The 14237-nt window shown below is 33.6% G+C and overlaps 2 protein-coding genes and 1 long non-coding RNA gene across 4 annotated transcripts; 2 read left to right on the top strand and 1 right to left on the bottom strand.

The window, feature by feature from the left end:
- Window positions 1-1043: 1043 nt before the first annotated feature.
- LOC124834867 (FK506-binding nuclear-like protein) lies at window positions 1044-2736 on the top strand. 2 transcript variants are annotated; one of them, XM_047309675.2, is made up of 3 exons: window positions 1044-1403; window positions 1501-1565; window positions 1657-2736. In XM_047309675.2, the coding sequence occupies exons 1-3, from the start codon at window positions 1320-1322 to the stop codon at window positions 2438-2440; spliced, it is 933 nt and encodes a 310-aa protein (XP_047165631.2). In that variant the 5' UTR covers window positions 1044-1319; the 3' UTR covers window positions 2441-2736. The 2 variants fall into 2 exon arrangements, with proteins under 2 accessions (XP_047165631.2, XP_087953515.1); XM_088097389.1 differs by having other exon boundaries at window positions 1063-1403; window positions 1651-2736.
- A 120-nt stretch (window positions 2737-2856) lies between these two features.
- On the bottom strand, window positions 2857-5263 carry LOC124834868 (uncharacterized). Its single transcript, XM_047309677.2, has 3 exons — window positions 5097-5263; window positions 4640-4963; window positions 2857-3402 (listed from the first exon to the last, which is right to left on the bottom strand). The coding sequence occupies exons 2-3, from the start codon at window positions 4900-4902 to the stop codon at window positions 3339-3341; spliced, it is 327 nt and encodes a 108-aa protein (XP_047165633.1). The 5' UTR covers window positions 4903-4963; window positions 5097-5263; the 3' UTR covers window positions 2857-3338.
- Window positions 5264-8849: 3586 nt separating this feature from the next.
- LOC148194627 (uncharacterized) lies at window positions 8850-11537 on the top strand. Its single transcript, XR_015781372.1, has 3 exons — window positions 8850-9277; window positions 9382-9469; window positions 11222-11537. It is a non-coding gene; the product is annotated as an uncharacterized LOC148194627 (long non-coding RNA).
- The last annotated feature ends 2700 nt before the right edge of the window (window positions 11538-14237 follow it).

Here is a 14237-nt window from a genome sequence, read left to right on the forward strand (position 1 = left end):
ATAACATGATTTTTCTAAAGAACAAATAACCATAAAAGTCATAAATTCGAAAATAAAATTAGTATTTTAAAGAAGTTATTTGTTTCTAAAATAAAAAACAAACTATTATAATTTATTTATATTTTCTTTTCATTCTTAATCCATGAATCGACAGTGAGAAAAAAATAGAAAACTGAGTAAAAAAGTATCCTCACAAATGTGCACATTTTGCTTTAAATAGGGAGATCCCGCTTCCATTTGCTTTAATATATAAATAAGGCAATTCATGCATTTTCAAATAAATAACATCAAAGTAATTAATCAAATTAAATTAAAGTACGTTCTTTTAAGAGTTATATAAATTCTTATCGTATTACTCATAAATAATTACTCATGTCATTCTTAAATTCTCAAAGTCTCTATTTTATGTTTAAATTAATTTTCATACATTAGTAATCGGTTTTCCTTTCAGTACATCTTTTCGAGGCTTTAATTCATTTTAGGAATTAATTGTGTGTAGATATATATTTTATATATCATTTTAAATATTTCTTCCTAATATTTTCATAAACTGTTCTCAATTATTTTGCATGCCTAATAATTCTTTGAAACTTATCCGGAAGGACTCTTATTTATATTCCCTAGGCACTCCTCAGTCCCAATTTTTTTTTAAATATATAATAAATTTAAGAGAATGATGAGAGTAATTAAATAAAAAAATATTACAGTGGAGTGTAATTATTTAAAAATTGGATTTTATTTATAGTCAATGTGATGGTTTTTTAATAATCAAATAAAACATTATTGTAAAGAAGCTTATAATGTTAATTAAGATGCAACGTAGTTCAAAAGGAAATAGTGTTATTAATTATAACTGTTATAAATGATTTTTTGTTTACTTTTTCTCTCTTGAATTATTTTTAAATCTAAAATCGAAAGCTTCAGGTATTCACAACAACCCAATCTGATTTATTTCGTGGCTATAGCAACGCATAAACTCTAATAAAACGACAACTAGTCAAACGTTGGAGAGGGAAAGATTTTTCAGATCTGAGACAAAAGCAACCAATGTTGTCCCTAGCTTTCATTTTCATTTTTATACTGTAAAAGAAAAAAAAAAAAAGAAAAAAACAACTCTTGTGCCCACAATCATCATTAAAAGCCTAACGTTACTATTTTCGAAATTGTTTGGAGCCAAACGGCTTTTAAACTTGTCACATGTTTTTCTCTCGCTTCTCTCTCTGGGTGGCATGCATGTCGGTTTCTGAGTGAGTAGCTTTGGTTCATTATATGCCACCTTATCAACAACATTCCTCACCCTCCTCCTCTCCCCAATAGAGATGGGTTGTTTCATGGCATGTTTTGGTTTATCCAACAAAAGGAAGCGTAGAAAGACTCTCTACAAAGTCTTAGCTGGAAATCAAGTAAGTACAATACATTCCTTTCTTCTTAATTTCTCATTCGTATAAATTCTTCGTACTTATCGGTTCAAACTTTGAAAATAATTGTGTTATCTAACAGCGATATGGAGATTACCAAGTTCTTGCCATAACGGAAAAATCCACTTTGCCGGAATCTGATTTCCGGTTAGTATTTATTGCTCCTCATTTCCCTTTATATGTCATGTGTATGTGCCGATAAGATAAACTAACTATTTAATTTGTATCTTAGAGGCAGAGATGAAGTCAAGGAGCAGATCAGTAATAGGAGCAGGAAGAAGAAAGTTACCTTCAATTTGAATGTACAGGTATATGAGCCAAACCCCACTGCTTATCAGGTATTGAATAATGAAGAAGAAGAGGATAAGAACAATACTGCTGAGTCGGAGAGTTCTAGAGCCTTGCCAGTGATATACCCGACAAATCATAGATATTACAACTGTGGAGATGGTCATGGTGAGGAGGATGACATAGCATATGAGGATTCTGACATTGATGACTATGATGATGATGGTGAATTTGACGATGATGAGTATGATTGGGATGAAGGTGGCAGTGATGAAAGTTTAGAAAATGGCGAGTCTGAGATATATGATGAAAATCCTAGACAGAAGGAGTTGTCAGAGTCATGCTATCGTTCTATGGCAGAAGATAAGGTAAAGAATCAGATGCCGGTTGATCCAAATCATGCTGAGCGGAAATCTAATTTAGGTGGACGAGAGAGAAGCATGGACATGCATTCTGTTCTGAGTCCTGTGGAGAATCTCACGCAGTGGAAAGCGATCAAAACAAAAGTTGCAGCATCGAGCAAGCACAGGAGGAAGGAAAATGTTCCATCAAATCAACAAACAAGTATGCCCTTGGTTCCTGAAGCAAGCTTGAATTTCTCACCTTGCAGTTTGGAATCAAATGCACTTCAGTCCAAGCCTCTGTTGCCAGACATGGCAGTTGATGCTAGCCTCTCAAACTGGTTGGTTTCTCCTAATATTCATGTCTCCTCGACCACAATTCATTGCCAATGATGGTCATGCCATTGAAAGAAAAAAAAAAGAAACTTAAAATATATCAATTCTGTGGACTACAATAGCCTTTTTTTGCCACCAGAATGGGTAACAACTTCAAAGGAGGAGGCATCAGATTTTGATTCTTCTCATGATTATTCATTCAGCAAATCAGTATATGCCAGTTGGGATGGTTTGATTGTATTTGTGTGTCTAATTCTTGCCCTGTATTTTGTTGTTTTGTGAATGGTTACGTTGTAAGCCATGGAGAGTGTATTTGTCTATTTTTATCTTCATGTTGCAGCTATTCTGAATTTCATGCTCATAGTATACATTGTATTCGTTATGACATTCTCCAAAGTGATATTTCAATCAATCAAGAGGTTCATGTATAAGCAACAGGGGTTGATATGTAAAAGGTAAATTGAAAGCAAACAGAATCAAAGAACCCTTTAGACACATAATTGGGGAACAAATTCTGAGAATCATGAAAATTTGCTCCACATAAGTATTTGAGAATATATGAAAGGAAAAAAAGACTGATGTATCCCTTTAATTCTGAACATTACCATAGCCATTGAGTGCACAATTTTCAGAGAAACAGTGTCGTGACTTAGCATGAAAATGCTTAGTAACCTACAAGGAAGCTGTGCTACTATCAGCGCTTTCCAAATAATTTTGTTGGAAGGCAGTGTGTACTTTGATCTGCTAGAGAACTCGCATAAGGCCACTGAAAAATCATGTCAAAAAATCCAGTAAGATAAACTGGATACATAAATTGGAACACAAGCTGCGTATCCGGGTTACTGGAGAGTTAGTCCCAAGTCATCATATCTACTCAAAGTAAGGTTGCGCAGGCCCAAATGATGCTCCATGGTTAGTCCAGCAGAAAGTTTGACATGGCTTATCAAGATTATCTCTACATTATTGAACAGACACAAGAATCCCCACCCTCATCCTCTGAGTCTGAGTCACTAACATCACTGCACATATACAATTGGGAGACCAAATGTGAGATAAGATAGTTATGGATAAATGACACATCTAGGCTTGATTATCATACTCAATTTTGTTTCACTACATTAAAATATGACAGCTAATGCTTCGAACTTACCAGCTACCAGGAAAGAAAATTTTGGTTATTGTTTTGTACTTTTCTTTACTTTTTTCCAACAGCGTACTTGGGAGCAGCTCCTATCAGTGTTAACCTCTGAACTAACTACATATATAATCACATGTTTATGTAGATCAAGGAAAGAAAGATGAATAAGAGCAATTTTATTTCATAAGTTCTTCGTTGATTGGAGTCCCGGGGCTAGTATGACATACTTTCGAAGCCATAAAACAAGAACATTTCTCGAAATTTCTTTCTTGTGCTAATTTCTGCTCGCACTTCATCCATTCTAATGGAAGAAGCGATTTCCGTTGCTGTTTCTACGTAGATAATAACTAAATTTTTTCTATCCCTAATATTTGTCTTATTATATGCGCTAGAAAGCACAAACATGACGGAGGATGGGTATGGTTTCAATCATTATAACAAACTCTGATGTTTCAAAATTGAGCACTAGTCATTGTAGACATAGCAAAATGCTATAGTTACGTAATTCTAATTGCAAATGTTCATGCTCGGGTGCTGAAAATAAAGAAAGGAACAAAGTTACTTCCCTGGGCTTTTTCAGAGGACAATAAGAAATTTAGCATTTTCATGAAACACACGGAGAAAGAACAAAGTGAAAAACACTGAAAGAAAACGTAAATGAATCCAAAAAAGAGAATATTACAGTCAGAGAACTTGATGGAAAATTAGCAGGGAAATTATGGGAGCAGCAGGAATGCCTTACAATAAACATGAAAAAATGATTCTTAAAGGGAAAACTACACAATTAATCACATTGATGCTTCCATAATGAAGTCATCCTGATATAATAATAGAGGACATGGAACAAAAAAGGAGAAAGAAAAAGAAAGCAAGACAACATAGTAATTCAGTGATCCACCATTGCATCCATCAGTCACACAATAACAAAATTCAAAGGGACTAGCATGAAATTTTCCATTTGCACAGAAAAAAGGAAACAGAAAACCATTTCAACGTTTTTCATCAACATAGAACAGAATTGAGCAACACATATATATATTTATTCACAAGACGTGATGTGAGTGTGTGAACTAGGCGAGCAAAATTCAGCACACACGCGGCACAAGTTAGTTAATTACCTTGGTACGTATTCCAAAACCTCAACAAGCTTATTTCCTATCCTATCGTTCCACTGCACTTTCCTTTTCCTGTAAGTCTTATCCAATTTCCGTGACATTCCTCCTCTTGGCGCTGGCAACAAAGAATTGGAATCATTATCATCTTCTCTATTGCTATGATCTTCAACCTTTCTACCCTCTAAAGAAGCCACAGTCAACGTCACAGTAAGAGCCATAGGCTTGTTAACACAACCATTAGTATCCTTGGATGACTTCGTATCCATCAATAATAACACTCTTTGTGCTCTCTCAGGTACGTTGGTGACACAGACCCAATAAGAAAAGCTGAAAACAAAAATTGAATCGAAACTTCAAGGAATTAGAAAAACCTGGAAGAAACCCATTTGACCCATTGACTTCTAAATCACAACGCAACTCCTACAACCCTCCAAAAACGGAAACTTCGGAGGAACCTTACCAGAGTTGAAGCAAGACAAAAACAGGGGAAACAGAACGAAAGGGGAAGAAAAGTTTAACTTCGACACGACCCACTTAACGAAAGAGCAGTGAGAGAATCTGAGTGTCAACAAACAAGAAAACGACATTAATTTGTATGGATACAAAGTGAAAACAATCCACAACCAGAATCCGAATTGATGCTCCTACAGTTCCCACTAGGAAAAACTGGTTTTTCCATTAAGAAAAAAATTAAGATGAAAACACACCGTTTCAGTTTTTTATTTTCATTTTCTATATATTCTATACAAATAATTAATTTTACATTAATGAGAAGTTTTTTTCTTTACTAGTTAATAATGATTTCTTTTTCTATAATTTTCATTTAAAATATTTTACCAGAAGTATAATAAATATCATCAAACTAAAACATAAATTAAAGGGTATAATTAAACATCGTGTGAAAATTAGAAGATTTGGTAATGATAAAGTTTTCACTACGTTGACAAATTTGTTTTTTTATATGTCGTTTAAAATATGAAATAAGATTTTTTTTTGTCTGTATAGTTTTATCATAAATTTAGTATAACCTTTCGTATTTTTCTTTTTCTTTTATTTTTTAATGAAATTTTAATATAAATGAAATCGGTGCTTAACAGGAAGTTATTTAGAACTTCTACATATATTTTTAATTTTTACTTATTAAAGAATTAAGACACGATATAAAACATATAAATAGATAAAAAAAGACAAATCAAGTTCTCAGATATCTAATATACTTATTAATCTAAAAGTTAGAAATTATTAATCGAATAATCAAGTTAATTCAAATTAAGCATGATTTGAATTTAATTGGAAAGTGCTGTATGCAACATTCGCGGAAGAAATAGGAGCAATTTTTTTCTATAAAAAAAAATGTAAAATTATTGGTGTATTTTTGTTACTTTTTGTTATCATCACGGAACTGTTGATGATAGTAATGCTCATTATAATTCTCTTCGTCAATTCAGTTTAGTGTACATTTTTCTTTTTCACAACTTCTATTATAGTTCACTGTTTTCCCAACTCATGGTTATTTATTTTTAGTATATAAATATTTTAAGAAATAATTTTATTTTAATTGTATAATATAAATAGATTTCGCTTTTAATAATAAATAAATCTCACTTTTAATAATGAATAAGTATATTGATGAAAAATATATACTAAATTTACCCTTTAAAAAAAGTAATCACTCCATTGTAGTTAATATAAGTGTTTTAATATTTCTATTTCATATAAAATTTATATTTAGATATAAAGTACAACGTAATTAATAGTATTGCTTTTATTTTTCTTAAAACAAGGTGACACAAAGAAAACAAACTTTATTGAATGTGAAATAGAATAATCCAGTACCTCCAAGTGGTAGAAAAGAACTAACATAAATCAATCTTTCTTGTGCAAAATTTTAATGTTTAATTCCTTTTATTGCTTACTAATATTTATTGAATAATACCATGTATTATATATTAAGTGATATGTTAGCATTTGGAAATGATTAACGAATTTTTATTTTGACTTTAATGTTTGTTTTCGATCCTATAAAAATAGCTATGTTAATGAATTGATGTGTATACTTTTTATTATTTTATTTTGAAAAAAATGTGAATGTTTTCCAATTCGCAATTTTGGAGTTGTTTTTCTATATGGCGTTGAATTATGCTACCATGACATTCAGTACAAGGTTTTGAAAGCATTTTTATTTTAGTCTTAAACATTATTTATTCATTCATTGTTCAGCTATTGTTGTTGTAAATGGTTGACTTTGTATAGTTGAGTATCACTTATCGCATGTCTATAACTTTTTAATGCTTTTGTTGAGTGATAGGTTGTCTGCATTGAGTGGGAGAAAATGAAGGTGTTAAAAACACTTCATATTACAAAGGCTTTGAGTTGAATGTCAGTCTAAACACCAATATGGTTTTCTGACAACTTATTTTGTTTTGGATTATATGTTTAGTATGAAATTAGTGATGCTTCATGAACTGTAGTATATTGTTTATTCGTATATTATATGGTGATGATGTTGAGTTTGTTATTGGTTATGTACATGATATATGTGTTTGGTGTATATTCATGGATCTTGTAAAGAGTTCTATGGTAACTTTTCAATAGTGTACATATTGATATAAAGATTTCGTATTACGAGTTATCTTGACGCTCTAATAACCATTAAATCATAAGTGTAGAAGGTTGAGGTATGTGGTGAGAGGAGTAAGAGATTCCAGCCTAGGGGTTTTACCTTGCTCTAAGATGATTAACGAACTAAACTTCTGTGGAGTAGGGAGAAACTCATTGGTAATGACTATATAAAGTAGTAAAATCCACCACAAGTGCATAACTTGTTAGAATATGATGTTAATACATGTATCTGGATAGTCATGTCTATAATGAATAATTGCATGTCTTAGGACCGTATGATCTGTCTTTTGATACATTAGCTTACCTTTTTATCTCTATTATTTGTTTGTCTGTTTTTCTTGTTTAGGATTATCACTTTAACTATATGAGCAAATAAAAATATTCCAATTGATTTGGTTTAGAACGAGAAACATGTTGAAGCTTATATATGAATTGATTTTTTTGGTATAATGCTATTTCTTTTGAAAAATTTTAATATATGTTTGTATATATAACTCAATATATATATATATATATATATATATATATATATATATATATATATATATATATATATATATATATATATTCAATTTATGTTTGAAGGATGTGTGTCTAGTATGCTTGTATCATTTTTGTAATATCATTTTTTTTAACCTCAGTTTTACTCTATTAAAATCGATGTTACAAATTCAACTAAAATCATAATGAAAAATTATTATTTATTTTAGATTTAATATTTAATTTACAGTTGTATTTTTTTTGTGTAGCTTTATCAATAACAATTATATAATTTATTTAAGAAATTATATTTAAAATTTTGAAAATTAAATATTTTAGTAAATTATATTTAATTTTTCCTAAATAATTAAATTTAATCCAATGTTATTAACAGTGAGTTAGATTTAAAAAGGAATACAAAACCACGTCTTAATTTAATCTGAGTTTTTTATTGTTTTGAATAGAAATGAATATTAATCTTGAGCTGAGAATGCAATACCCGAGAGCCAAGGTTAAAGACACTGATAGAAAATAAAGCAACGTATAACTCCCAGCATTGCATACCATAAACCAGTAGAAACCAGCATAATGTGTATTAATTAATTAGATTAAGTGGTTTTCTATGCTTTAATTTAATTATATTTCTGTAGATTAAGAATCCAACTCTTTACACGTGGTTTTACCAAATGATCTTCGGTTGTCTTGCACCATTGAAATCGAAGAAGTTTTGACCATCACTACTGAATCTGACAGAAGGGTTTCCACTAATTAAAGAGTGTTTGTACAGTACCCAATCATTTTCAACTCCATTGCATTCATTAGTGGAGTAGCTACAGTAATACACACATTAATACACATTAGGAAAATGTTTTTTTTACATCACAGCTAACTTTAGAAATATTTAGGTCATTAAAAAAAATTAACTGTTATTTTTATAAAAAATGAAAAATTACAATCATATATAAAGTGTGTTTAAAAATTTGTTGAGTATACGGAATAATAGTACTCTTTTGTTAACTTTTAATCCGACACATTATTTTCCTTTTCTTTTTGTGAAACCCTTAATAATTAGCATAAATTAACTCTGACACCTCACCACTTAACACGCACCACAATCAATGTTAATCCCATTTAAACCCAACCACTACTCTGATTTCATCTCTGCTGTGCACTGGAAAACGCACCACGTCACACCCTCAGTGCATTAAAAACGCACTAAACTCTGCATGCACACACGCCACTTGTCACGTTGGAAGCTTCCAGTTCAGAGTTGGTATGCAGGTGTCAGCGTGGGAGAAGTTCGTCCAAACGAACGTGAGTTAAACAAAATCAGATTTCGAAAACTCATTCCCTCACCTGCACCACTCATCTTCTTCCTCAGAAATTACCCTTTCATCTTCTCCAACTTCTCTCTAGAAACCCTAAACTTCTCTCTACTGTTACTCATCCATCTCCTCTCCGTTTAACATTCAGAACCGTAGGAACGTTCGTTCAGCTGTGGACTTCCTTTTGGACCGAACAGAACTGGAATCCAAGCTGGTAAGTTCCCTTCTTTAGTAGCTGACCATTTGGGTTTCATGCGAGACCATACTCTCGGTTCATGCATGGACTGTACCTGAGGATTTTCTGGTTTTGATGTTTAGATCAAGTGGGAGTGGTTAGTGAAACTGAGGGTAGAAAGCTGTAAAAGACGAACCCAACTTTTGCATTAGGGCGTACACTGCTATCCAGGTAAGGGAAGCTTATATGTTTAATTTATACTGTATGTTGAATGATCTGAGTTGCATGAATGAAGAATATAAGATTTGAGTTGTATGGATGATCACTGTTATTGTGCATGTATGAATTTCATGAAGTTGAACTGTTAAGAATGGTTACTGAGATCTGATATGAATTCTGGTTTTGATTGATCTGTTATGGATGAACACTGACTTTTATGTATGATCTATGTTGTTGATCTTGATTAAAATGCATGTTGAATTGATTATGTATGAATGGAGTATGTTTATGATATATTTGGAATGATTTGGATATTGAAATCTGTATGATTTTGATGTATTAAATCTGGAAAGAAAGTTATAAAGTTCGTAAAGTTGAAATCTTGAAAAATTCTGTTAAGGTTGCAAAACCTGAAATTTAAATCTTACCTTTTATAAAGGACGTTCGTCCCTGTACGGTCTTAAACCGTTCGGCTTTCAGTAAAATTACTTAGATTGGAATTCTTTCATTTGGAAAGAATTCTGCTCGAGAACGAGCGTCCCCAGTTGATGGTCTGAGCGTTCGTCTAGCTCAGCAATGTTTAAATATTTAAGACTTTATAAATAAGTGACGTTCGGCCTTAAGTCGAGCGTTCGTCCTTAATGTCGTTCGACCTTATGTCGAACGTTCGTTCTACAGAGCGTTCATTCTTATACTGAACGTTCGTCCGAACTGGCGCTCGGTCCTATACCGAAGCGTTCGTCTTAAATAGCGCTCGGTGTATATCCAGCGTTCGTTTTAATTCGTGCTCGGTCATTGACCTAGCGTTCGTCCAAAGCAGGGTTCGGTTTCTAACTGAACGCTCGTCCTTATTATTGAATTCTGAGCGAACGTAATTGACGTTCGTCCAAAGTAAATTTCTGAACGTTCGTTCATTGACAGTCAGAGTTGTTTTCTGTACTTTAAATATTCTGGTTATTTATCTTAGTTATTCTGTAAGATATTTATTCTCTTGATTCAACCTAAAGTTCTTGTACTCAACATCTTCTAAGTATTATTCTGAACTTCTAAATTCAATCTCATTTAAATTCTTTAAGAATTATTAACGTCCATCAATGAATAAGAGTTCGTTTCTTTTGTTCAGAAACGTGAAATCAAAGGTTCTGTAATAAGTTCGTTTTATTTGATTAAAGAATGCATGACGTTAATGTTAAGAGAGTGGAACACAAAATGGAAAGATTATAACTATGAAAGGATTTGATGGTTGAACACTATGTGATATGATTATACGATTATGGAATTGAACGAGCGTTCCAAGGAGGAACGTCTCATATATGATTGAATATGGAATTGGTAAAGTATGACCGTGGTTAGTTAATGCTGGCTTGGTCCATCCTGATATTCCGTGATGCTCATCTTCACGTAGAAGGGGGTAGTCATGTGTGGGAATGGCAGGAGGTCATTCGTATCTCTCACTTAGCAGGGGCGAATGATTAACCTCAAGTGGAAGCTGATTAGGTATATCCCGGCTATTACACCACTTGTGTGCAAGGACGCCTGTAACTACATGGTTCATACAGTCCGGACGGTCTGTCTTATATATATTTATATGTTAAATTATATGATTAAGTTATTTGATGAATGTGTGAATTGAATCATGAACTGTATGTATGTTGTATTAATTAAACAATATAAGCTTACCCTTGCATTTCCATTGTGTTGTTTACTGTCCATGTATCTCCGTCTTGTCAAAATGCAATGATCATCCGTTGTGGATGTGAGCAGATGGAGGGGCGTCCCTTGAGCAAATGCTGGAAGAAGAAAATTTGGATGAAGCTCATCTGGTGGACGTTGAAGTGAAGGCCGAGCCTTAGAGTGGTTGTTAGTTTAGTACTGTAAATGTTAGTATAGTTTGAACGTTCGGCTAGATGTTTTGTAAGGCCGTTCGTCTTAATTATCTATTCCTCTATAATGACGTACGTTAGTATTTATCTAAGAACGTTCACTCTTGGATTTTCCCTTGTATGCGCTTATGCGCGTTCTTTTGTACTGATGCCGTTCGATTTTAAATCCAGTTTCAATGCAAAGACTGTTTATGTTACTGTTAATTGTAATTAATTCTGAATTATGGTAATTACTGTATTTTGGGATGTTACATTAGTGGTATCAGAGCAGTTTTGTTCCTTAAGGAACACTGTAGGTTGTGAGCCTACTATGTTTGTGCTGTGTATTCAACATTCATTTGATGAGTGTGTCAAACCGTCCAAAGTCAACTAATGATTATTTTCTCTGCTTATCAGAGGGAACAAATGGCACCAAGATCACATCCTCAGCCTGCCGAGAGTGATGCGTCTGGCCACATCAGACTACTGGAATCTGTAATAGAGGCGCTTCAACAGCAGAACGCTGCTTTGATACAGCAAAACACGGTCGCCTTGCAGAGTTTGGAGGCTGCGAGGGCACACTCTGAAGCTACTCAAAGACAGTTGATGGAGATCATAGGAATCACTAGGAATAACACTAACCCAAGGAGGACGCCTTACCCTCATCCAGTATTACCATTTACTTTTGGTGAGCCTCAGTCACAATCCTTGATGAATACCGGTCTGTCAGAACAGCAAAGGAACATAAAATGTTTTAAGTGTGGAGGACCACACTTCCGATCATTGTGTCCTCAACTGGTGGAATCAAAATATTGCCTTCAATGTGGGGGAAGTGGACATGTCAAGAACGAGTGCAGCAGGGGAGGACGAGCAGGGTTGGGATCACCAAATGTTGGAAGAGGTCAACCAGGAAGAGGTAGTCGAGCATAAGTGGGATGAGTCTATGTCTTAACGTACGCTGAAACAACAAACTCAGGTACGCTGATCACCTGCACATTCTTGCGGTATGAAATGCCTTGCTGTACGCTGTTTTAGTTATTGTGATAAGAAAGCAGTTTGGTCTGATAGTGTATATACCAACAATTGCATTAGTTTAATATCCGACATGGAGATAGATGCTTATTATGATATTAGTGAGGGTGTAATTTTTCAGAATTAACTAACTTTGGAGAATACTTCCCGAGAACGGGGTGTTGACGTTCGGTTTCTTTTAAGATTAGACCGTTCGGTAGCAAAAAGTAACTGAACGGTAATAGTAAATACTTGGACTTGTGAGTCTTCCTGAAGAGGTGTCAAGGTTATCTATTAAGAGTAAGGATTCAGTCTCTTTCACACTTATGCTAGGTATTAGATTAACATCAGTAACTTTTTGCAAAATAGCCTTTACATAGTGGATGGAACCCAAGAAACAGTTGAATGAGTTGAACATTTCGTTATGTAGTACGCACGTTTTACTAGCGTACAAGAATGATAAATCAGAATGAAACATTTGAGAGCACTGCTAGGAATGTTAAGGATAAGAAGAATGGTGTGTGGAATTGTTCAAAGCGTGAATTACTGGATGAACAAAGTACAAATACTAGGTCGTGTGTAAACAGTGATAAACCGAGAGTTGGGTTGATTGAGAAGTTTTAGGCACTTAACATTATAAGTGATGATACGAACGTTATTAAGGGCTTGGGTTGGAAGTAGGAAGTGAAGCGTTCGGTAGAACAGATCGAAAGTGAGTAATGAGCAGATTTTGAGTTACGAATGGACGGTGTGTTGAAAGTTCAACTATGAGATTTTTGTCCTTTATAGTGATTTGGGAGATGGATTTTTGTAAGGTCATCGCGATCAATTTAATAGCTGGGTTTATAAGCAGAAGTAACTAGGTTTATGTGTTATGGTGTAACACGTTAAAATGTAAAGGAAGAACTTTCGAGATCGCACGACAACAGGATAGGGTTACCTAGAACTTAAGTCAATTACCTTTATAGATCGGTCATAAGGTAGGGGTACTATTAGAATTACTGAGGATAGGCTGACCAAGAAATTTGCTTTATGATCATCGGTTTGAGAACTAACCATAATGATGGGTTTAACTCCACAGTAGGTAGGAAGATTGATTTCTTAGAATCCAAACTGGTAGCAATTCTGATAGACATTTCCAATTCATCTTTGGGTTCCGTGCAATCATTGAAGAGTAAATTAGCATCCGGTTGAAGACTTACTCAGTTATCATTCTGAAGGAATGGCTCGACGAGTAGACTGATACTGACGTTCGCATATTTATACGAACGTCTGCTTTGAATCAATTAGGGGTCAGAGATAAGAATTTTCTTTAGTATAGATAAAGAAGAAAATCCTAGTAAACGATCTCTAAGAATCCTTCTTTTTCTACGATAACCAAGAAAATCCATTCTCTGCCTAAATCTAAAATGTTTGATACTTCCTTTAAACTACTCGGGAATTCCTTATATTCCCTTCTTCAAACAGTAACTGTCATTTAGAATCAGTCTGATATTTTATTCATTGCGTTTCTTGTGATTAATCGTTTGGTTTTTCATCTGACAAACGTTCTCCTTCTTCTAAGCGTTCAGGTCTTTTGGCTGCTCGGTTTCGTTCGTTTTCTTTAGCACTCGTTATTTATGTCCTTTATTTGGATTAAGTATACAAATATATATAGTTCACCTTGTCTTGTTTTTCATTAATAATTCTATTCCACGATATTCATATTATTCTTTCGATGTTTCTCTTCTCTGTCTTGCTGTTTCTTCTGTTTCATTGTTTCACACTCGACTACAATAGAAACCAACTCCCATATTAATTATTTTTCCTCTTGAAAGACTTGTGACTTTTCTTAATAGTGATTTTTCTCGTTCGGTATTTAGGTTACCGATCGATCAACCTTTCAAAGCCATTACTTCCTTATTCAA

This window comes from Vigna umbellata, chromosome 8, assembly GCF_029865625.1.
Source record: "Vigna umbellata cultivar VRB3 chromosome 8, Vumbellata_1.0, whole genome shotgun sequence".
NCBI lineage: Eukaryota > Viridiplantae > Streptophyta > Magnoliopsida > Fabales > Fabaceae > Vigna > Vigna umbellata.